This window comes from Bos indicus x Bos taurus, chromosome 28, assembly GCF_003369695.1.
Source record: "Bos indicus x Bos taurus breed Angus x Brahman F1 hybrid chromosome 28, Bos_hybrid_MaternalHap_v2.0, whole genome shotgun sequence".
Lineage (NCBI taxonomy): Eukaryota > Metazoa > Chordata > Mammalia > Artiodactyla > Bovidae > Bos > Bos indicus x Bos taurus.
The window spans coordinates 41,219,319-41,244,031 of NC_040103.1; the positions used below are offsets into that span (position 1 = coordinate 41,219,319).

Sequence of the window (24,713 nt, forward strand, 5' to 3'; positions counted from 1 at the left end):
CAACACCACAGTTCAAAAGCATCAATTCTTTGGCGCTCAGCTTTCTTCACAGTCCAACTCTCACATCCATACATGACCACAGGAAAAACCATAGCCTTGACTAGATGGACCTTTGTTGGCAAAGTAATGTCTCTGCTTTTTAATATGCTATCTAGGTTGGTCATAACTTTCCTTCCAAGGAGTAAGCATCTTTTAATTTCATGGCTGCAGCCACCGTCTCCAGTGAATTTGGAGCCCAAAAAGATAAAGTCTGACACTGTTTCCCCATCTATTTACCATGAAGTGATGGGACCAGATGCCATGATCTTCGTTTTCTGAATGTTAAGCTTTAAGCCAACTTTTTCACTCTCCTCTTTGACTTTCATCAAGAGGCTTTTTAGTTCCTCTTCACTTTCTGCCATAAGCGTGGCGTTATCTACATATCTCAGGTTATTGATATTTCTCCCGGGGATCTTGATTCCAGCTTGTGTTTCTTCCAGTCCAGCGTTTCTCATGATGTACTCTGCATATAAGTGAAATAAGCAAGGTGACAATATACATCCTTGACGTACTCCTTTTCCTATTTGGAACCAGTCTGTTGTTCCATGTCCAGTTCTAACTGTTGCTTCCTGACCTGCACACAGATTTCTCAAGAGGCAGGTCAGGTGGTCTGGCATTCCCATCTCTTTCAGAATTTTCCACAGTTTATTGTGATCCACACAGTCAAAGGCTTTGGCATAGTCAATAAAGAAGAAATAGATATTTTTCTGGAACTCTCTTCTTGCTTTTTCCGTGATCCAGCAGATGTTGGCAATTTGATTCCTCTGCCTTTTCTAAAACCAGCTTGAACATCAGGAAGTTCACGGTTCACGTATTGCTGAAGCCTGGCTTGGAGAATTTTGAGCATTACTTTACTAGCATGTGATATGAGTGCAATTGTGTGGTAGTTTGAGCATTCTTTGGCATTGCCTTTCTTTGGGATTGGAATGAAAACTGACCTTTTCCAGTCCTGTGGCCACTGCTGAGTTTTCCAAATTTGCTGACATATTGAGTGCAGCACTTTCACAGCATTATCTTTCAGGATTTGAAATAGTTTGACTGGAATTCCATCACCTCCACTAGCTTTGTTCGTAGTGATGCTTTCTAAGGCCCACTTGACTTCACATTCCAGGATGTCTGGCTCTAGGTCAGTGATCACACCATCAGGATTATCTGGGTTGTGAAGATCTTTTTTGTACAGTTCTGTGTATTCTTGCCACCTCTTCTTAATATCTTCTGCTTTTGTTAGGTCCATACCATTTCTGTCCTTTATCGAGCCCATCTTTGCATGAAATGTCCCCTTGGTATCTCTAATTTTCTTGAAGAGATCTCTAGTCTTTCCCATTCTGTTGTTTTCCTCTATTTCTTTCATTGATCGCTGAAGAAGGCTTTCTTATCTCTTCTTGCTATTCTTTGGAAGTCTGCATTAAAATGGTATATCTTTACTTCTCTCCTTTGCTTTTTGCTTGTCTTCTTTTCACAGCTATTTGTAAGGCCTCTGCAGACAGCCATTTTGATTTTTTGCATTTCTTTTCCATGGGGATGGTCTTGATCCCTGTCTCCTGTACAATGTCACGAACCTCATTCCATAGTTCATCAGGCACTCTATCTATCAGATCTAGTCCTTAAATCTATTTCTCAGTTCCACTGTATAATCATAAGGGATTTGCTTTAGGTCATACCTGAATGGTCTAGTGGTTTTCCCTACTTTCTTCAATTTAAGTCTGAACTTGGTAATAAGGAGTTCATGATCTGAGCCACAGTCAGCTCCTGGTCTTGTTTTTGCTGACTGTATAGGGCTTCTCCATCTTTGCTGGAAAGAATATAATCAATCTGATTTCGGTGTTGACCATATGGTGATGTCCATGTGCAGAGTCTTCTCTCTTGTGTTGTTGGAAGAGGGTGTTTGCTATGACCAGTGCATTTTCTTGGCAAAACTCTATTAGTCTTTGCCCTGCTTCATTCCGTATTCCAAGGCCAAATTTGCCTGTTACTTCAGGTGTTTCTTGACTTCCTACTTTTGCATTCCAGTCACCTATTATGAAAAGGTCATCTTTTTTGGTTATTAGTTCTAAAAGGTCTTATAGGTCTTCATAGAACCGTTCAACTTCAGCTTCTTCAGCGTTTCTGGCTGGGGCATAGACTTGGATTACTGTGATATTGAATGGTTTGCCCTGGAAACTAACAGAGACCATTCTGTCATTTTTGAGATTGCATCTAAGTATTGCATTTCGGACTCTTTTGTTGACCATGATGGCTACTCCATTTCTTCTGAGGGACTCCTGCCCGCAGTAGTAGATATAATGGTCATCTGAGTTAAATTCACCCATTCCAGTCCATTTTAGTTTGCTGATTCCTAGAATGTCTACATTCACTCTTGCCATCTCTTGTTTGACCACTTCCGATTTGCCTTGATTCATGGACCTAACACTCCAGGTTCCTATGCAATATTGCTCTTTACAGCATCGGACCTTGCTTCTACCACCAGTCACATCCACAGCTGAGTATTGTTTTTGCTTTGGCTCCATCCCTTCATTCTTTCTGGAGTTATTTCTCCACGGATCTCCAGTAGCATATTGGGCCTCTACTGACCTGGGGAGCTCCTCTTTCAGTATCCTATCATTTTGCCTTTTCATACTGTTCATGGGGTTCTCAAGGCAAGAATACTGAAGTGGTTTGCCATTTCCTTCTCCAGTGGACCACATTCTGTCAGATCTCTCCACCATGACCCGCCCGCCTTGGGTTGCCCCACAGGCATGGCTTAGTTTCATTGTAATATTATTCAGCCATAAAAAAACAAACATCCTGATATATGATACATCCCTACAACAGGGATGGAACACCCGGACAACAAATGCTTAGTGAAATAAGCCAGACACAAACAAATATCGTGTGACTCCACTTACATGAGTTACCTAGAATAGGGAAACTTACAGAGACAGAAAAGTAGTGTTTACCAGAGGCTGGGCAGGTCAAGGTGGAGTTATCGTTTAATGGAGCTATTTGTTAATGGTTAATGTCACTGAATTGTATACTTGCATATAATAGTAGAGTATGTTATGTATGTTTTACCACACTTCAAAACATGGTAACAATGCTTTTACAAACTGACTTCCATATAGCCTTCGAAAGACAAAATTATATTGCCATGATGTTTGCTGGTTACTTTTAAATTAAAAAATTAAGAGTTAAGCCCTCCAACAACAAATAATACAAATGACTGCCAGGGCTTTACTTACCCGTTTGGGGCCACTAAAAATCTTTCTGGTATTTTCCTTTGATTTATCTCCTTGTTTATTTGGAGGCTTCTTCACACTTTCAGGCACACCAGGCAAGTCCTCTGTAAAATCCAAGTTTTCTGAAATGGTAATCAAAACTAGCTAGCTTTCTATTATTTCAAATTATCTACCAGACAACTAATGAACATTTGGGGGAGAAAGAAGCATACTGTGGGGAGGAAAAGATAAAATAAAAACAACACATAGCTGACGAAATACTCCAATATTATTCTCACTCTCCCATACTCACTCCCTGCTTGTACCCTACTCTAGAAGAAAATCAGAAACTTAGTTGCAGTGCATGTGCTCCAATTTTATCAGCAAAATCAATTCTTTTCCAGAATAATTTGTTCTTCAATGTTCATACAACTGCTTGTTATCTTCAACAGTAAAACTGGCAGTCTAGTTTAAAATACACACATGCACACACCAACAGATGATATGTACCTGTAACATTTTTCTAGAATTAAAGTACACTGAATCATGTTGGCCTTCAAGGAATGCCTGCTTAACATCTACAGAAGCCACATTAAAAAAAAAAAAAAAGGATATAGCTATCCTTGACAAAAGATACTGAATAACCTAGTACAATGTAGTTCAATGGTCTGTGGCATTCTCACAAAACCAACCAAAGGATCAGATTAATTTCCAAAAGATTGTATTTTTTCCCTAGCCTAAACAAAAAAAAGAGGGGGGAAAAAAAGGGAGACTTTTCTCTATCCTAACTCTTAAAACTGTCTGCTGTTTCACACACTGTATGAAGACTTAGATTCCAACTTAGAATGTATCAATCAAATGGTCTCTAATTTTTAAATGTTATTTGGTACCAACTTGATGTTTCTGAAAGGGAGTCTAATGATTTAGGATAACTTGCTATCAAGGTTAGCACAGAAGCTAACTAAGTAGGTTGTAGCAGGACAGGAGTTCAGGTTTCAGTATTCAGTTACTAATCATCCTCCTGAGAAAGCAAATGTAAAGCTGTCTGCCCAGTCATAGCTCAAGTGACTAGCAAAGATGCAGCAGACTTCATTTCTTCAGAAGGGATTCAAGACAACATGGGATGAATTCTGAAAATAGTCTTATTTTTTCTAGTGGGGAGTAAGGCAGGCTGCTAGGGGGTACTCCGGTATAATTCTAGTTTTGAAAATAAGAATGATTCTAATCTAGCAAAATTATTTTTAGGTCAACTGAAGCAAAATGCTAAGTAGTCTCAAGTATGACATACTCTATGAGAGAATCTATACACAAAAACACCATGATAGCTCTAATTCACCATGATTCTTGTTCTGTGACCCTAAAAGGACAAAAGCTTTAACAAGAAAACCAGTATAAGAAAAATGTATTTGGTTAAATATAAATAAATATAAGCCCCTGTATCACAGAGGCTTTCACATACTCTTCCTCAACAGTCAATTCACATCATAATTTTCTTGTCAAGTAGTGATTTACTCATAGCAAGGCTAACCTATTTCTTTTGTCTTTCAGTGAAGACTATCAATCCTCAAGTCATTACGAGTCCTACTATCTTAAGGGACAAATTAATTTCACTGATAAGAATGTAAAAACATTTTAGTTAGCATCTTTCAATTTTATTAAGTCAACTTACGAGGGTGATCCTTAAGATTTAATCTTAACTTTATAAATTCAAGGTATTTCCCTCATTTCAACCATCTAATATCAATAGAATTCTAGATGACCAAAGTCTATCCTCTGTCTCCATTGGGTTTAGTTTTTCAAAACTAAAACATCAAGATGTTTGGTATCTCTGTATACACACAAATATACACTATTTAAAAATTCTCAAGTGCCAATGGCAGAATTAAAATACAAATATGAAAAGACTCCTCAATTTACAAATTGGTTCCTTACAAGGTAGGACTTTATTTACATTTAAAATGCTGTATCTTTAGATAAGGTAATCGTTGGCACTAAATAGGTACTTCTGTTGAAGTTAAATGTAGTAACAAGTTATAAGCTATCAAGGAGAAAACTAAGCAACTATTATTTAAGCCTGAAAAACAAATTTATTTTTTTTTAAGTCTTACCTGCATTATTAGAACTAGACTGACTGTCCTGGGAATTATCATTGCTTTCTGGAGGAGGCTGCAAGGAGGGTGATGGAGCTGTTTTAGTTCTTTTTTTGCTTGTCTTTCTTTCCACCTGACAGTCATCATCTTCATCATCTTCACTTTCACTGAGATCATCAAAGCCAAAATATTTAATTTTGTAGTTAGAACTCCCAGAACCTCCCTCATCACCTCCTGTCTCATCATGATCTTCAAAACCAAAAAATTCAAGTTTAACATCCTTTTTAGATTTAGTATTACTAGGTCGAAATCTAGTAGTGGTCTTAGATGTTGCAATATCTGCTTTTTTTCTTAGCCGGCCAGCTTCTCCCAAATCTGCAGGAGTTGAAGCAGTGAACTCATCCATGCTGCGTTCCATAGTATCCTGGATGGTAACATTACAAACTGACAAGCAAGATGGATGTAAAACAGTATAATCTCTAGTCCGTCCAACCGTCCCTCTAAAACTGGTCCCACAGCTTACACTGCCCTTCTTTGCCTGATTCAGGCCATCTTTACTAGATTCACTGTTTGCTTTGGCTAAGGCCTGACTGGTGCCGTCCATTAGCTTATCAAAACTCGACGCTCCTTGTGAGGATTTTGCTTTATTGGCCCTACAGTACGTCCTACAGTTGCTTGGCCTAAGAACACTTTGCATCATGTCTTCCTCAATGGCTTCATTTAGATTTTCCAACCGATTTTTAAAATCCTCATCCTTCATCTCCAAAAGAGGATCACTATCCAGATTTAAAATACAATCTTCGGATCTGCTATCTTCAAAATCATTATCCCATTCATATAAACCAGTTCTTACAGATCCCTTGATTGATGATGTTTCTGATGGCGATTCTGACCTTTTCCCAAGTTGGGAATTCCAAGTATCATTTTCCTTGATTTCATCAGCTTTGTATCCAGAAGCCACTGTAGTTTCTGCATTGTGTTTCTTAGTACTGTCTTCAGCATTTTTGTAAATATGGTGACTATTCTTTTCATGTTCTTCACTAAAGTTCTCCACTTTATCTATAAAAATGAAAAATAGGTCAAAGGATAAAAATATGAGTGGTATCAATGTAAAAGTTAATTAAAGGGACATTTGGTTAATTAAAAGAAGTCATTTAATTTTGAAATAACTGTAATAATTTTAAATTGTGGAAAAAAATAAATGTTTATGTATCTGACAATTTATTCTTCTACCTTTTCAGTATATAGCTCTCATGTCTTCTACTGACCTCTCCCTAGGTATCCAAGTCCCTTAAAATTGGTACCCTCAATTAAAGAGATTTCAGCAGTGTTAAACAACAGGATCAATTCAATGACATACACACAGTCAAACCTTCTCAGAGGTACAATGGATTTTTCAAACAAAAATGCTTAAACTAAAAATTATTTAGTAGAACCTAAACAATGTAACTTGGACTGCAAGGAGATCCAACCAGTTCATCCTAAAGGAGACCAGTCCTGGGTGTTCATTGGAAGGACTGATGCTGAGGCCGAAACTCCAGTACTTTGGCCACCTCATGCGAAGAGTTGGCTCATTGGAAAAGACTCTGATGCTGGGAGGGATTGGGGGCAGGAGGAGAAAGGGATGACAGAGGATGAGATGGCTGGATGGCATCACCAACTCTATGCACATGAGTTTGGGTAAACTCCAGGAGTTGGTGATGAACAGGGAGGCCTGGCGTGCTGCAATTCATGGGGTCGCAAAGAGTCCGACAGGACTGAGTGACTGAAATGAAATGAAACAATGTAACACAATTAATGAAGACATTCTGGCAATGCCTATTTCTCCAGAGTAGAGTTGCCCACAGGGCATGTCAGTTCTGTCTAGAAACCTGTTCCAGATTCAGGTTTCTGTAGTCAACTCTGCTTTTCATTCCTTCTTCTAATCGTGAAAGCCATATAATTTCAACACTTTTTTAAAAACAGTGCCTCTGATGCCTAAGTTTCATGGCTACAGTGGTTATTTATCCATATCCTGCTGCATGCTCAGTTGCTTCAGTCATATCTGACTCGTACCCTATGGACTGTAGCCTGTCAGGCTCCTCTGTCCATGGGATTCTTCAGGCAAGAATACCGCAGTGGACTGCCATGCAGTCTTTCAGGGGAATCATCCTAACCCAGAGACAGAACCCAGGACCTCCTGCGTCTTCTGCACCGCAGGCAGATTCTTTACCACTGAGCCACCAGGGAAGCCCGTATTTATCCATATCAACCAGTGGTAAATCATGAATTGCCCATTCATTTTATAGCTGGGGAATCCATTTTTGTTGTCTTTAATTTTGACATCAGAAATATTTTTTTAATCTTTCTAAATAAGAGGTGGAAATATGATTCAAACTGGTATTACAATTAATTCTCCAAGTACTTGTTGGTAGAAAAACCCAGGTTCAATATTTATGATAAATTAATACAGTTACAAAACAAAAAAAAAACTACATTTATAAAAGTCCTTTACAAATCTCAATTAACAAACCATCAAATACAAGCAAAGGGGTGCTTTACATGAATCCACTATATAATTTTTAATGCTACCCAATGGTTGTAAATGTAATTTATATTTACTTACTTCTAGGAGGCATCTAATTTACAGGTATACGTGCTTTATTCTTAGATATTTCTCAGGCAAAGGCAAGGAACTCTAGTTTTCATAATCTCAGAAGTATCATATCACTAATACTGAAAAGCTAACAATTAATAGCTGACTGACACCTGATACGTTCTTAAAAGGGGCTGAAACAAAGCCAAGTTTAAAAACAAACCTTAAGAAACGATACCACTGCTTTTATAACAAGTGGAAAGAGCACTAGTAGCTCAATCTGGAGACTTATGTAGGGCTCAGAGAAGACCCTTAACTTAGGGAGTTTTCCTGAGGCTTTCAATTTCTTCCTCTGTTCAAAAGGGAAGCAACTGACCCATACTACTTTACAGCATTATTAATGGAATTATTTGCTAACAAATGCCTATGGGAATGCTTTGTATGCTTAGCTACAAAGATGTGTATAAGATATCATCAAATATCATACCACACCATTTTTATAGCTACACAGTATTGTCTTAATATTACAAAATTTATTTAAGCTATTTCTAATTATTTTATGTAAAAACATCCTTTTGACAAAAAAAGTTTTATGATAACAATAAACTTTATTATTCACATTTTTAAAAACTACTACTTCAAGTTTTACTTACCACTCCCATTTCCCCTAAAATCAGAGTATTCTCATGGGCTGCCTTTCACGTGTAAATCTAACTCTGTTGTGAGCATACCTTTATATATTCAAGTGCAAAGAGTAATAAAGAGCCCTATAGAATGAAGTACTGTCACTAAAAGTTATGTCACTAGCAAATATAATTTATTCATGTATTCAATTACATAGCATAATCTTACAGATGAATTATAAGAGTATATTATAGTTTTTAAATTTATGAAATATGTTACATAGATAAAAGCTAAGGAAATCAACAAAGAGCTCTGCACAAGAAAAGCTACCTAAGTTTTCTACAACGGTATTCTAACATATAAACCGAATACTTTCTACAGTCCTTCACCATTTATGTCTTCAACAAATATTCTCAACTACACCTTCAGAAGAGAGAGCAAGGCTATCCTGTTCTAAAATGCAAAAGAGCAATTACTTTCAACTATCCTGCCTCCTCAAACGGACCCCAGCTTCCCTGTCAGATAAAGTTATATCTCAAAACATCAAGGCAGGGAGAAAGGGAGTAAAAATTGGGTTGTTTTTCTCTTTTCTTTCTTTTACAGTGGCTTGTACTGAGACAATTTTAGGGCTTCTGTAACATTTCTATTTGGAAATCTTCCTTATTTCCAGTTCTTAGATGGCTAAACTCTTTTCCAAATGCCAACAGGTTCACTCACACCACCTCAGCAAGAAAGCATACTCATCTATCTTTGTTCAAATGTCCAACCCAGTACACACCTTCAACTCTTTTTTTTAACAGAGAAGGTAAGTATTAACTCTGTTTTAAGCTAAACCAGCTATGTAAACAGAAATGCATTTCTAGCAAAGATAAAGTTCAGGAGTTAAATGGGTAAGTGCCAGCTCTGCCACTTACTGGCTAAAATGACCTTGGGCAAGTCACCCTAAGAAGTGGGGACAATTTCTTCACCTGAAAAAATGAGCTAATAAAATCTGTCTCAAAGACAATTTGAACAGATAAAAGAAGATAATGTAACTACGGATACTTGCAGGTTAAAGACCACCACACAAATGCAAACTATTGTAACAACTCTGCCAAAATATAGAGTATATTTTTAATAACCTTTTAGTGAGACATTTCTTAGTGGAATTTAACCTGTACATTCAACAATATTTCCTTAAGACCCTGTGTCTATCAGCTTCAAGCAAGGATTCCAAAATTACATTTTAAAGCCTACTGTTTTTCCTTAACCTAGAGGGTGAAGACTGGATTATGGAGAAAGTTTTCAGAAGAAGACTTACCCTAGCACCATCTTCAAAGATACTTAGTAAATGCCTTTTAATGTCACTAGATTTTAGCATCTACCCAGTCTTTTATATATTAGGTAGCATATGAGGGAGGGAATTTAGCATAGTAAAGACTACATGGAATTTGGAATTTGAGAAACATGGTATCGAACTGCACACCTAAGACAGTAATTAGATGTGTAAAAATTTGGCAACTCTTTATTTCCTCTCTAACCTTAATTCTGCTTATCTAAAAGACAGTAAGCAACCTTACACAGAAGTTTAATTAAAGGTCTACTATTTCCTTAAGAGTCTTAATTTTGAAAGGAAATAGAGGATTCCTTTTAAAATAAAAACACATCTGCTGCTGCTGCTGCTAAGTTGCTTCAGTCGTGTCCAAATAATGTGAGTATACATGGTTTTATAAAGGAAATTACTCAGGTGGGATAATTTAAGGCTTCCATGGATGAAGTGAACGCTGAAATACTTAAAAAGTGGGAAGGGAGGTTTGATTAGAGATTTATGAATGATTTCATGGTTTCCACAAATCTCATGAAACTGTATGAAAAAAATGTCTGTGCACACAGTTTTCAGGGAGAGTATCTATAATTTCAGCAAGTTTTCACACACTCCAAAATATATTTTTTAACTGATAAAGGACAAGGGAAGGAGCAAAATGTCTGTGGGAAATCAGTATATGTTAACTGTAGAACTTCATATCTTTATGGGAAAGACTATTCAATAACATGTTCTGAAACATCATTTATCTTCAACTTCTTTACCTTCTCCAAAGCAAAAGAAATTTCACCAAAATTAAATGTCCATTAAAAAACCACTAATGTGCTCGCTTCGGCAGCACATATACTAAAATTGGAAAGATATAGAGATTGGCATGGCCTCAGCACAAGATGACATGTAAATTTGTGAAGTGCCCCACATTTTTACATTTCTCCAAAGATGCACCACCATCAAACACATGAAAAGATGCTCCACATCACTCATTATAAGAGAAATGCAAATCAAAACCACAATTATCAGAATGGGCATCATCAAAAAATCTACAAAGAATAAATGTTGGAGAAGGTGTGGAGAAAGGAAACTCTCTTGCACTGTAGGTGGGAATATAAATTGATACAGCCACTATGGAGAACAGAATGCTGCTGCTGCTGCTAAATCGCTTCAGTCGTGTCCGACTCTGTGTGACCTCATAGACAGCAGCCCACCAGGCTCCCCCGTCCCTGGGATTCTCCAGGCAAGAACACTGGAGTGGGTTGCCATTTCCTTCTCCCATGCATGAAAGTGAAAAGTGAAAGTGAAGTCGCACAGTCGTGTCCGACTCTTCATGATCCCATGGGCTGCAGCCTACAAGGCTCCTCCGTCCATGGGAGTTCCCAGGCAAGAGTACTGGAGTGGGATGCCGTTGCCTTCTCCAGGAAAACAGTATGGACGTTTCTTAAAAAAACAAAAAATATGGAGAATGAAATGGCAACCCACTCCAGTACTCTTGCCTGGAAAATCCCATGGGTGGAGGAGCCTGGTAGGCTCCATGGGGTCACAAAGTCAGACATGACTGAGTGACTTCACTTTACTTTACCATGTATGCTACAGCAGCTGGGCCTCTTAAAGGTCTACAAAGGTAACAGATGTAAAGCGTATGTTTACTGTTTAATATTATCTTGAACTTGCCATTCACAAACTTGCTTAGGAATCATGGGTCCCTAGTCATGAATTTGCTTGCTGCAACTCCAGTCACAATAGCCTCAGGCTTAATAATTTTATCCTTTTAAAAAAAGCAAATAATGATCTCTTTACCTGTTATCACTAGAATTATCGTTAATAAAAATTTAAAAAAAAAAAAAAAACGAAAAATAAAACTACCATATGACACAGCAATCCCACTACCAGGCATATACTCTGACCCTAAAGTCAGTCATAAAGAGTAAAGTCAGAAAGAGAAATATATCATAATTAATGCATATATATGGAGTCTAGAAAAATGGCAGAAATAGAGGGCAAAAATGGTAGAAACTGCCGGGCAGAAACAGAGACACAGACACAGAGAATGGACTTGTGGACACAGAATAGGAAGGCGGGGCAGGACAAACTGAGAGAGCAGCACTGACACCCACTACCTGTGAAGCAGGTCCCTGAGTGAAGCTGCCGCACAGCACAGGAGTCAGTGCTCCACGATGCCCTAGAGGGCAACCCACGGGGGAGGCGGGGAGGCTCCAGACGGAGAGGGTGCATGTATGCTAGTAGCTGACTCACTGTGTTGTACAGCAGAAACTAACACAACACTGTAAGGCAATTATACTCCAATTAAAAACTTTAAAAAAAAAAACACTATTTAGGGAATTTCCTCCCAGTCCAGGATCCTGTATGCTGCAGTGTGCACCGCCCCCCCGCAACCACAAAAAAAGAAAAGATTAAAAACTACAATGTTTTTCAAGAGAACTACCCAGACCAGTGGGGCAGAGGAGTTACAATGCCTACAACTCAACAACAAGATATCCAATAAAAAAAAAAAAAAAAAGTATCAAGCGATTTGATCACTCCCTTGATTTCAAAAAGAATATTCAATAAACATATAAAATAAATTAAGACATTTAATTTGTAAGTTATTAGGAAGATGCAAATTAAAACTATAATAAGATGCTACTGCAAAACCACCAAGAGTTAAAATTCACAATGCCAAGAACTGTGGAGAACGTAAAGCAACTTCAACTGGTCGTAGCAAAACCAGGAACCACCACTCTGACATTACCTACAAAGTTAAACTTAACAGTTATCCTCAGTTGAATTCAGTTCAGTCGCTCAGTCATGTCCGACTCTTTGCGACCCATGGACACCAGACTTCCCTGTCCATCACCAAATCCCAGAGTTTATTCAAACTCATGTCCGCTGAGTCAGGGATGCCATCCAACCATCTCATCCTCTGTTGTCCCCTTCTCCTACTGCCCCCAATCTTTCCCAGCATCAGGGTCTTTTCAAATGAGTTAGTTCTTCGCATCAGGTGGCCAAAGTATTGGAGTTTCAGCTTCAGCATCAGTCCTTACAAAGAATATTCAGGACTGGTTTTCTTTAGGATGGACTGGTTGGATCTCCTTGCAGTCCAAGGGACTCTCAAGAGTCTTCTCCAACACCACAGTTCAAAAGCATCAGTTCTTTGGTGCTCAGCTTTCTTTATGGTCCAACTCTCACATGCATACGTGACTACCAGAAAGACCATAGCCTTGACTAGACGGAACTTTGTTGGCAAAGTAATGTCTCTGCTTTTTAATATGCTGTCTAGGTTGGTCATAATTTTTCTTCCAAGGAGCAAGCAATCTTTTAACTTCATGGCTGCAATCACCATCTGCAGTGATTTTGGAGCCCAAAAATATGAAGTCTGACACTGTTTCCCCATCTATTTGCCATGAAGTGATGGGACCAGATGCCATGATCTTAGCTTTCTGAATGTGGAGCTTTAAGCCAACTTTTCACTCTTCTCTTTCACTTTCATCAAGAGGCTCCTCAGCTCTTCTTCACTTTCTGCCATAAGGGTGGTATCATCTGCATATCTGAGGTTATTGATATTTCTCCCGGGGATCTTGATTCCAGCTTGTGCTTCATCCACCCCAGCATTTCTCATGATGTACTCTGCATGTAAGTTAAATAAGCAGGGTAACATTATACAGGCTTGACGTACTCCTTTCCCTATCTGGAACCAGTCTGTTGTTCCATGTCCAGTTCCAACTGTTGCTTCCTGACCTGCATACAGATTTCTCAAGAGGCAGGTCAGGTGGTCTGATATTCACATCTCTTTCAGAATTTTCCACAGTTTGTCATGATCCACACAGTCAAAGGCTTTGGGATAGTCAATAAAGCAGATGTTTTTCTGGAACTCTTGCTTTTTTGATGATTCAACGGACACTGGCAATTTGATCTCTGGTTTCTCCGCCTTTACTAAAACCAGCTTGAACATCTGGAAGTTCATGGTTCACGTATTGCTGAAGCCTGGCTTGGAGAATTTTGAGCATTACTTTACTAGCGTGTGAGATGAGTGCAATTGTGTGGTAGTTTGAGCATTCTTTGGCATTGCCTTTCTTTGGGACTGGAGTGAAAACTGACCTTTTCCAGTCCTGTGGCCACTGCTGAGTTTTCCAATTTTGCTGGCATGAGTGCAGCACTTTCACAGCATCATCTTTCAGGATTTGAAATAGTTTGACTGGAATTCCATCACTTCCACTAGCTTTGTTCATAGTAATGCTTGCTAAAGCCCACTTGACTTCGCATTCCAGGATGTCTGGCTCTAGGTAAGTGATCATACCATTGTGATTATCTTGGTCGTGAAGCTCTTTTTTGTACAGTTCTTCTGTGTATTCTTGCCACCTCTTCTTAATATCTTCTGCTTCTGTTAGGTCCACACCATTCCTGTCCTTTATTGAGCCCATCTTTGCATGAAATGTTCCCTTGGAATCCCTAATTTTCTTGAAGAGATCTCTAGTCTTTCTCATTCTATTATTTTCCTCTATTTCTTTGCACTGAGGAAGGGTTTCTTATCTCTCCTTACTATTCTTTGGAATTCTGCATTCAAATGGGTATATCTTTCCTTTTCTCCTTTGCTTTCACTTCTTTTCACAGCTATTTATAAGGCCACCTCAGACAACCATTTTGCTTTTTTGCATTTCTTTTTCTTGGAGATGGTCTTGATCCCTGTCTCCTGTACAGTGTCACGAACCTCTGTTCACAGTTCATCAGGTACTCTATCAGACCTAATCCCTTGAATCTATTTCTCAACTTCCACTGTATAATCATAAGGGATTTGATTTAGGTCATACTGAATGGTCTAGTGGTTTTCCCTGCTTTCTTCAATTTAAGTCTGAATTTGGCAGTAAGGAGTTCATGATCTGAGCCATAGTCAGCTCCCAGTCTTGTTTTTGCTGACTCTATAGAGTTTCTCCATCTTTAGCTGCAAAGAATATACTCAATCTGATTTCGGTGTTGACCGTCTGGTGATGTCCATGTGTAGAGTCTTCTCCTGTGTTGTTGGAAGAGGGTTGTTGCTATGACCAGTGTGTTCTCTTGGCAAAACTCTATTAGCCTTTGTCTTGCTTCATTCTGTACTCCAAGGCCAAATTTGCCTGTTACTCCAGGTGTTTCCTGATTTCCTACTTTTGTTCTAGTCCCCTATAATGAAAAGGACATCTTTTTTTGGGTGTTAGTTCTAGAAGGTCTTGTAGGTCTTCACAGTACCGGTCAACTTCAGCTTCTTCAGCATTACTGGTTGGGGAATACACTTGGATTACTGTGATACTGAATGGTTTGCCTTGGAAACAAACAGAGATCATTCTGTCGTTTTTGCGATTGCATCCAAGTACTGCATTTTGGACTCTTCTTGACTATGATGGCTACTCCGTTTCTTCTAAGGGATTCCTGCCAACAGTAGTAGATATAATGGTCATCTGAAATAAATTCACTCATTCCAGTCCATTTTAGTTCGCTGATTCCTAAAATGTCGACGTTCACGCTTGCGATTTCCTGTTTGACCATTTCCAATTTGCCACTTAACATTCCAGGTTCCTATGCAATACTGCTCTTTACAGCACTGGACCTTGCTTCCATCACCAGTCACATCCACAACCGAATGCTGTTTTTGCTTTGGCTCCATCTCTTCATTCTGGAGTTATTTCTCCACTGATCTCCAGTAGCATATTGTGTACCTACTGACTTGGGGAGTTCATCTTTCAGTGTTCTATCTTTTTGCCTTTTCATACTGTTCATGGGGTTCTCAAGGCAAGAATACCGAAGAGGTTTGCCATTCCCTTCTCCAGTGAACCACATTTTGTCAGTGGTCCTGTTATCCTGCTGCTGCTGCTGCTGCTGCTAAGTCGCTTCAATCGTGTCTGACTCTGTGCAACCCCATAGACAGCAGCCCACAAGGCTCCCCCGTCCCTGGGATTCTCCAGGCAAGAACACTGGAGTGGGCTGCCATTTCCTTCTCCAATGCATGAAAGTGAAAAGGAAAATGAAGTCGCTCAGTCGTGTCCGACTCTAGCGACACCATGGACTGCAGCCTACCAGGCTTCTCTGTCCATGGGATTTTCCAGGCAAAAGTACGGGAGTGGGGTGCCCATGGCTGTCATGCAAAGAGGGAACAAACTTATTAAACCTATAGACATCATTCAATTCAAACTATAAGGACTGATAAGCAACAGCATTAAAGATTAACTAGAGCTGTCTAAAGAAGGGGATGCCTAGGGAGGAGAGTGTACTCTATTGTCAGAAATACTTGATAAAATGGGACTTGATCAAAACAACTAACTTCTGCCCTGCAAAAAACACTGTTAAGGGAAAGCAAAAACAAATCACAGACTCAGAAAATATCTGCAATAAATGTCTGATACAATACTTGTATCGGAAATAAAGAAGTCTTAAAGTTCAATGAGAAAATAAGCAACTCAATTAAAAATAAGCAAAGAAATATGAGGGTACATCAAAGAAACTATACTGATACCAAAATAAGCATGGAAAATGATCATCATCAATCATTAGGGAAATAGAAAAGGCTTATTCCCTTAATATAGTGGTGTCATAAGAATTCTTATGCATCAGTAAGTCAATCAATGTTCCAGCAGAAAAAGCAGGTATAGACACAAAGATCAATAGGAAAAGAAATAGAATGAATCAGTAACTTATGAAAAGATACTCAACTTCATCCACAATTAAAAATCAAGAGTAAACATTATATATTAATTATATCTCAATAAAGCTGGAAAAAGAAAGTAAAACAAAGCTGAACTATATTTATACTTACTAAGCCCTCAGTATGTGCCTGGTACTGTCCCAAATACTTTCCACCCATTAATTCATTTGATCTCATAGCAACCATCTGATGTAGGTACTATTACAAGTTCACAAGCCTTTATCCACAACTGCAACATCCAAAAAGCTCTGAAAACAAAGTTTTCTGATAATGCCTTTTGAAGCAAAACCTGACCTCATTTAAGTAAGGCTATTGATAGTATTTTCTTTTTCTGAATAAAACTTGTCTTTGAATAGAGTGCTGCCAGGCACCTGATGGGGGTTCATATTAAAAAAACATACTTTATAATTCCAAACTAACCCCAATTCCAAGACAGATCTGGCCTAAAATGTTTCAGATAAAGAAATGTAAACCTGTCTCCCATTCTGCACATGAGGGACAGTAGATTTCAGTTGCTAGACAGTTAACAGCCACACAGTTATTAAGTGCTGTTTACTGTCTAAAAAATAAAGCAACTTTTTAAAGAAAACAAAAACACTGGAAACAACCCAAAATCTGACATCTACAAGGAACTGGCTAGGAAATTACAAAAAAAACAAAAACAAAAAACATAGGGGGAATTGACATACCATGAATGCAACAGTATTTTTAAATAAAAAAGAGAAGGAGGCCTGAAAGAAAACTTCCATATTTTGACAGAGACTTATTCCCGATACATATTAAGTGAAAAAGCAAGGTATTAAACACCAAGTCATCATTTTGTAGATCTAACACACACACAAATTTGTAACTGCTTGAACTTCTTGTAGATACACAGCATATGTCAGAAAGGGTAACAAAAGGAACTATGAATGGTCAATCCCTCCAAGAACAACCGGCACAACTGGAAAAAGGAGGTGGGGAAGCTTTTAACCACTGTAATTTTGTACCATGTGCAGATAATTTTATTTACATTAAAAAAAAATAAAACTTCACATATTCTAAAGTAGAAAAAAATTAAACCCCCAAAATAAAGAAGATATTTTTTCTATCTTTCAGCTAGATAAACTCCAAAGTTCAATAGAATAATGCTAGGGGAAAAAAGCCAGTGTCAATGGGAAATATTGCAATATCAGCTGAATATTTAAATATGTATGCTATTTCAAGTCCACTTCTAGAAACATCTTCTACCATTATATATGAGAACATGATGCTCAAACATGAAAGTAGAATGATGTTCCATATAGCATTTCTTAGTTAATAATAGCAAATGACCACAAAACAGCCAAACTATTCCTAAGAGACTTAAGTATGGTATATTCATATAACAGAAAACCATGAAGAAAAGGTACATTTTATAAATACTGATGTGTATATCTTAATGATTTTTCCGTACACACATACATACACAGTATACACACGTGTATACCACACTGTCATCTATGTGTTTATATTTTTAGGGATATATAGATTTACATGCTGTGCATATTGAAGATTATGAAAATATACATAAGAAACTGTCAACAGCATGCTTCTATGAATGGAAATTGATTTTTCACTGTCAACAAAGGTGTGTGGCTACTTATAAGGGGCACCTAAGAAGTCAAAGGAAAAATATGGCACACTTCCTCAGTGGATCAGTTTTACTCAAAGATTTGGAAAGTAAAAAGTACTTGAAAAAAATGCTAAGTATTTCAAGTGGTGATTTCAATTATATTTTATAATTTTTTAATTATTTATAAAACATACCTATCAAACACAAAGTCTGTATGTAATGTTAAAGATAAAACAACTCCAAAAGAACCATTCAGCTGGGCCCACTACACAGAACAGTCCAACTCAATTCTCATTCCCTATCAACAGCTGCCCACGGAGAACCTCATGGCCCACTGCCACTGCCCACCCACACGCCAAGAAGCTTGTTTGTTCCCATGGCCTCCTGCTCAAGCTGCCTATCTCTGCCCACCCTTGCAGAAGAATAGGGAACACATCCACATACCCAAGTCAGTCCTCAACCAATGAGCCACACAGAAAATTAACTCTTTCAACTATATACAGAGACTTCTGGAGTTACAGAAAGGCATGCCAAAACATACAAAGGCACAATTAAATTTTAGGGACATTCATCTCTAAATCCCCGTCTTCCTTATGTGCACGTGTGCTCAGTCACTTCGTTGTGTCCAACTTAGAACCCATGGACTGTAGCCCACCAGGCTCCTCTGTCCATGGGACTCTCCAGGCAAGAATACAGGAGTGGGTTGCCATTTCCTCCTCCAGGGGATCTTCCCAACTCAGGGATCAAACCAGTGTCTCCTATGGCTCCCGCACTGGCAGGCAGATTCTTTACCACTGAGCCACTAGGGAAGCCCAAGTTTTAGGGACATGCATTTCTAAATCCCCACCTTTCTCATATACTGTGGTCCAAAAACTGATGTACCAACCCACCTGGGATTAATAATTATTCTCCCACATTACAAATAATGGCATATCACTCACTTATCCCTAATCTTACTATGAACATTGCTCCTACTCTGGCATGACAGTAAAGAAATAATATGATACATTACTGGCATCCATGCTTAATAACTGAGTTACTCTAATGTCCTGGAAACAAATCCATTGCATGTCAGGTGGTTCTAATTATTTATTGCTTTCCGAATAGAAACTACTATAGCAAAATTCTTTCCACTCTTATTTTTTATTAATATAGTACCTCCATATTTATATGTATTAAAAAATAGGAACAGACTGATGTCAGAGCTTTTTCTTAATTCCAGCAATATTTATCCATAGATACATGAACTAATTGAAAACAGCTTTACCCATACCATTAAGAGGTACATTTCCAATAAACTTTGCCTTTAAAATGCGGTTGACTAATTATACTCTAATAGTTAATCAATTTAACACTAATTTGATCAATTATACACTCATAATTGTGATAATCTAGAAGAATTTTCAAATACTTTGAACATTAGAATCACAAAAATTCTTAAAAGTTTACATTTAAACTTATATATGGGGCTTCCCAAGTGGCACTAGTGATAAAGAACCCACTTGCCAATGCAGGAGACGTAAGAGATGCAGGTCCATCCCTAGGTGAAGATCTCCTGGAGGGGGACACAGCAACCCACTTCAGTATTCTTGCCTGGAGAATCCCACGGACAAAGGCACCTGGTTGGCTATGGTCCACAAAGAGTCAGGCACAACTGAAGTGACTTAGCACACAAACTTATACACAAAAAATTTATGTACTACAAAATTATGAAGAGATGACCATTAACAGACATGTTCATTAGGGTAAAATCCTAAAGGGGAAGTGGGACAGAAATACAATTTCAAGGGATTTCCCTGGCGGTCCAGCAGTTAAGACTCCACATTTCCAAGGCACAGGGGTCCCACATGCCACATGGCCAAAAAAAAAAAAACCACAATTTCAAAAAAGAAAAAGGGTGCTGTAAATCTTCTGGTTGTTAAAGAAAAACTTCCTCTCACGTTTTTAATGTGACTCCATGCTTCCAATGCAGGGGTCATGGGTTGGATCTGTGGCTGGGGAACTAAGATCCCACATGTCAAATGTCAAAATGTCTTTCAAATAGTGAATAGGTTATGGTATATACAATGGAATACTACTCAACAATAAAAATACTGATTCACACAATATGGAATACTCTTTAAAAGTATTATGCTAAATAAAAAGCCAGGCTGAAATTGCTACATACTGAATGACCCTTTGTATAGGAAATATTGGAAAAAACAAAGCTACAGGGGCAGAAGACTGATCAGTGGATGCCAGGGTTGGAGGTGGGAAGAGGGACCCACCACAGAAGAGCTTCAATGCACCTAACCCAGGTTAGGCTTTCCCTAACATTCCTCACACACCTTTGTAATTAACCATTACAAAAATAAATCTCCGGTTAAGAGCCTAACTGGGGCATGCCATGTTTCCAGTTGGGACCCTGACGGATAAATTAAAATGCAAACTTGCCATCTACCTCCTCCTGTACTGTAACACTCAAAATGTACCTATACTTCTTTCCCATCTTCTACTCAACAATCCACTGCCCCCTCTCACCCCACAGCTTTTAAGTCCAGAGTATCCAAAGCTCAGTGATCAGCACATCACATACACCTGGGGCTCATGCCCTCTACCACTTCCTTGCCCTAACTGAAATAAGTGAAGTGAAGCCGCTCAGTTGTGTCCAACTCTTTGCGACCCCATGGACTGTAGCATACCTGGCTCCTCTGTCCATGGAACTTTCCAGGCAAGAGTACTGGAGTGGGTTGCCATTTCCTTCTCCAGGGGCTCGTCCCAACCCAGGGATAGAACCCGGGTCTCCCGCACTGCAGGCAGACGCTTTACCATCTGAGCCACCAGGGAAACCCTAACTGAAACCCGACTAAGAGTGCCACTTCTCATGCAGCCCCTTTCAGGATCTCAGAGAAGGATGGTTTGCAGTTACTCACATGTTGGCTCTCCAGAGCCTCTTATGAAACTACTCCTATTCCCCTCTCTCATAAAAAGTCGATTCCTTTGAGGCATGTGCCACCCATCTAGCTACGCTATAATATCCCTCTTACTGTCGTCTATAAGCCTCTTACTCTTCGTTTATCTAAGGGTTTTAAACCAGGTCTGTAATCCACCCTTCCATGTCACTTCTGCTATCACCCTGAATTCTGCCAAATTCCAACCCCATCAACTCCCAGCTCCTTATTCTCCCATCAAGTCCTCTACATTCTATCTTAGTCACCTGTTCACAATTTCATCCAGGAACTTCTCATATCCTAAAATGCTTCAACTCTTAAATATCAGAATAAGACAATCCATAATTACCACCAGCTAACCAACTTGTCTCAGGAATCCTACTCTGGACTTTTATTAAGATTCTCAGTATACTGACCTCTCTTCTCTTCCTCCTATCCACCCACCCCTGTCCAGTTAGTCAAGTTTAAAGTGCACAGTTCATCATTTCACTCACTCTCTGGTCAATAACCTAAATTCTCTTTCTTTTCTATCTGTTCATTCCATATCTAGTCAGACAAAATGCCAATCCAGCATAATTATCATTATTCTAGCCAATATTCTATATTTTGTACAGATTCTGGCTAATAGGGCCTACTAAAGGAGAGGGGAAAACACACATGCTCAAGAGTTTTCAGTGATAACAAATTTTAACTAAGGCACCAATGATGTCCAGAAATTCTACTCTCTCTAGACAGCTCCTTCCTTTTCCACTTTCTCCAAAATCTATGTGAACACTTTGCCTCTCCCCTCCAGCCACCACACACATCCTTTTTTCTTTCTCCCTTTCAGAGATGACCTCCTTTGTCACTTTATAAAAAGAAAAGATGGTGGGGGTCGGGGGGGGCGGGGGAGCAGTTTTGGTTCATAAACAACCTTATCTTCCATCCTCCCATTAAACTCACATTTTCACCCCCCTCTCCGCCCAGCCAAGAAATGCAGTGTCCCTTCTCCCAAGATCACTCTCCCTCTCTGGGCTTTGGATCCTATGCTTCAAGACTCTCTTATGCAATCAAACTTTCCAGAACCCCTCATATATCTCTAGCTGCCCCTTTTCTTCTCTCCTTCAAACATCTTTAATCTTTAACAAGTTGTGTACACCTGCCAAGCCCATTTCCCACTGAGTACACACTGCTCCCTGTGTACTCACTTCTATTCAAGTTATATCAGTGATTACCTGCACTTGTGTTATTGGTCAAACCCTGAGAATGAACATCCTTTCACTAAGAAAATCTTTTACAAAAAACTAAAGTTCTACTTTAAAACAAATCTATTTACTTGAAATTACACTGTCTCTCTCAGAATTTGCATATTGTTAAATTTCCATACAGAATTTTTAGACATTAGCAAACAGAGGGTACCTATTAGCAAAAATTAAGGTCAGCTTTCTTCAGTATTTATAACTGGTTTGGCCACCATTCTTACTAAAAAGAAAACTATTTAAACAGAGGCAAGAGGTAACACATAATTTGTTATTTGTCCAAGTTATTTCCAACTTCAAGAGAAAACTCGTACAGTGACAGCCTGTTATTTTAAATATAAAGCTTTAAATATGATCGAATTAAGTTCATTCACATCAGAATACAGCAGCACTGTATGAAGAGAACACTTGAGGTGTTTCTCAGATCTTCTACTTAATAGTTCAAGTGATTCAACTTCTTTGAAATATGCTTTACCTCCTCTAAAATGGGAATAAAGCCTCCCTTAAATAGTTGAGATTAAAGATCAACTGATATGAGGGGCTTAGCACAAAGTAACAGGCATCTTACCCTCTTCCCTTTAAAGAAGCTGATTTTAGGAATGACAAGTATATTCTATATGACAAATATATTCAAAGCTAAATGAAGGTAGGTAACTCTTACCAATGCTATACTTGCAGAATTCTTTAATCCTCATTAATCACCTGTACTTTATCCAATGAGTAGATGACAATCGCCTCTCAGGTCACAAGTCCCTGGCCTACTTTAAGCTTTCAGGAATAGAACAATTCATTTCCCTTTCTAAAAACGATCTTCAGTTCTAAATTAAAGTTCCTAATTTCTTGACAGTAACAGCCCTCTAACTTATACAAATACTCAGTACAGTTTTAAGCAAATAGAAAAAAAAATTGGCTACAAAGACAGGCATGCAAATTAAGAGCCTATGCCATAGTTATCTCAATATTTGGCAGGGTATGTAGACTGAATCCCAGCTGGCTAGCAAGTGTGCCAAGTAGAAATACAAGTCTTTGCACACTTTATTCTAGAACCCAGATTAAAAACCTGTAGCAAAACGCACAAAGATGGAAAACAGGAGTAGCTGTATATAAAAGGCAAGAGCAGCTTTCTTTTACCCCTAATGCACATAGCTCTGGATGCCAAACTTTATAAGAATACTCCAAGATCTCTCAAAAGGCCAAGTTTTTAGGTCCTGTTAAGTCATTTTTAAGTTTCACACTTGTCTGAGATGTCACTGGCTTTAATGAAAACTTCCATTAAAGTATCTACAGATAAAGTAAGATATCCTAAATCCACTTTAAAATAATCCAGGAGACAGAATAGTGTATACAATAGATGGAACAAGATTTGCCATATATTGACAACTGCTGAAGCTACAAAACAAGCACATGAGGTTCTTTTAATGTTCTGTTTTTGTGTGTCTAAAAGTTCCATACTAAAAGTGTGTGTGTGTGTGTGTGTGTGTGTGTGTGTGTGTTTTAAATTAAGATGAGGATGTTTTAGCAACTCAATCCTTCCCTGCAGTTCTCATTTAGTTTGTACTCTTGCATGGGTAGTAATCCTGATGGGTTCCCTTGCCCATCAAGCATTTGGAAAACAGCAACCACTATATTCTATCACAACCTCACTCTGGATTTCGTCTTTAAATAAGCCACAATCTTAAAAAGCACTATCTGGTACAAAACATTTAAAACAAAGAATTTTAATAGTACCTAAAAGTTAACCATATACTACCCTATAAAGAGATCCACTTTAAAACTTAAGGCCAGGAAAAATGATATAAGCTTGAGCTTGGATAAGCCCTTTTCACTGATGTGATGTAATTCTGCAGCAAAAAAAATGGTATGAATGAGCAAGAACATCCCACTGGAAGGATACTAAAGAACCTAACTTGTGCACTTTGAACAGAATGATCATAACGTTTCTCACAGGTTCTTAAATAAAATGCCTGTACATGACCTCCAAAGAATTTCTGAGACCTAAATGGGTTTAACAGCACTTTAATCTGAAGTCCAAAATTTCATCATTCTCCAAAGATCTCTAATTAAAAAAAAAGTTTTGGAAACACTTTAGATTTACAGAGACCCCTTCTATCCAAACCTTAGGTCTGAATCTCTAAACTTCAACTAAAATCAGAAGGCCTCCTGAACACTCGTAAAAGCAACGACAAACTGACAGACATATGCAAAAAAAAATCTAGGCACAGAGAGATGCCCAAATTTTAGAGGCAAAAAAGGAAGGTCATAAAGTTTGGAAGTATTCCCTGAACTTATTACATAAACTTATAAAAAGTTTATCTTTTACATGTTAGGGAGAGGGTAAGACCATCAGAATTCGAAGTACTCCCTCAAAGTTCCCTTCTTATCCTACAGTAAGCTACCAGGGGTGCTGTGGCTCTGGATGGTCAAGGGAGAGGAGAAAGTAAATATTCACAGTGCTACAC

The 24,713-nt window shown here is 38.5% G+C and overlaps 1 protein-coding gene and 1 non-coding gene across 5 annotated transcripts in view; one reads left to right on the plus strand and one right to left on the minus strand.

Annotated features, from left to right (window-relative positions):
• The window catches only part of WAPL (WAPL cohesin release factor), a 77,473-nt gene that overhangs the window by 47,146 nt on the left and 5,614 nt on the right, over positions 1-24,713 (minus strand). For 2 of the 4 annotated variants that reach the window (XM_027531081.1, XM_027531082.1), the window contains 2 exons: positions 5,342-6,382; positions 3,258-3,376 (listed from right to left, as the gene is read on the minus strand). In XM_027531081.1, coding sequence (XP_027386882.1) covers positions 3,258-3,376; positions 5,342-6,382 — 1,160 coding nt within the window. The remainder of the gene's footprint in view (positions 1-3,257; positions 3,377-5,341; positions 6,383-24,713) is intronic. The other 2 variants (XM_027531085.1, XM_027531084.1) reach the window with 1 other exon arrangement.
• Positions 10,648-10,750, plus strand: LOC113885637. The gene has a single exon (XR_003509289.1). It is a non-coding gene; the product is annotated as a U6 spliceosomal RNA (small nuclear RNA).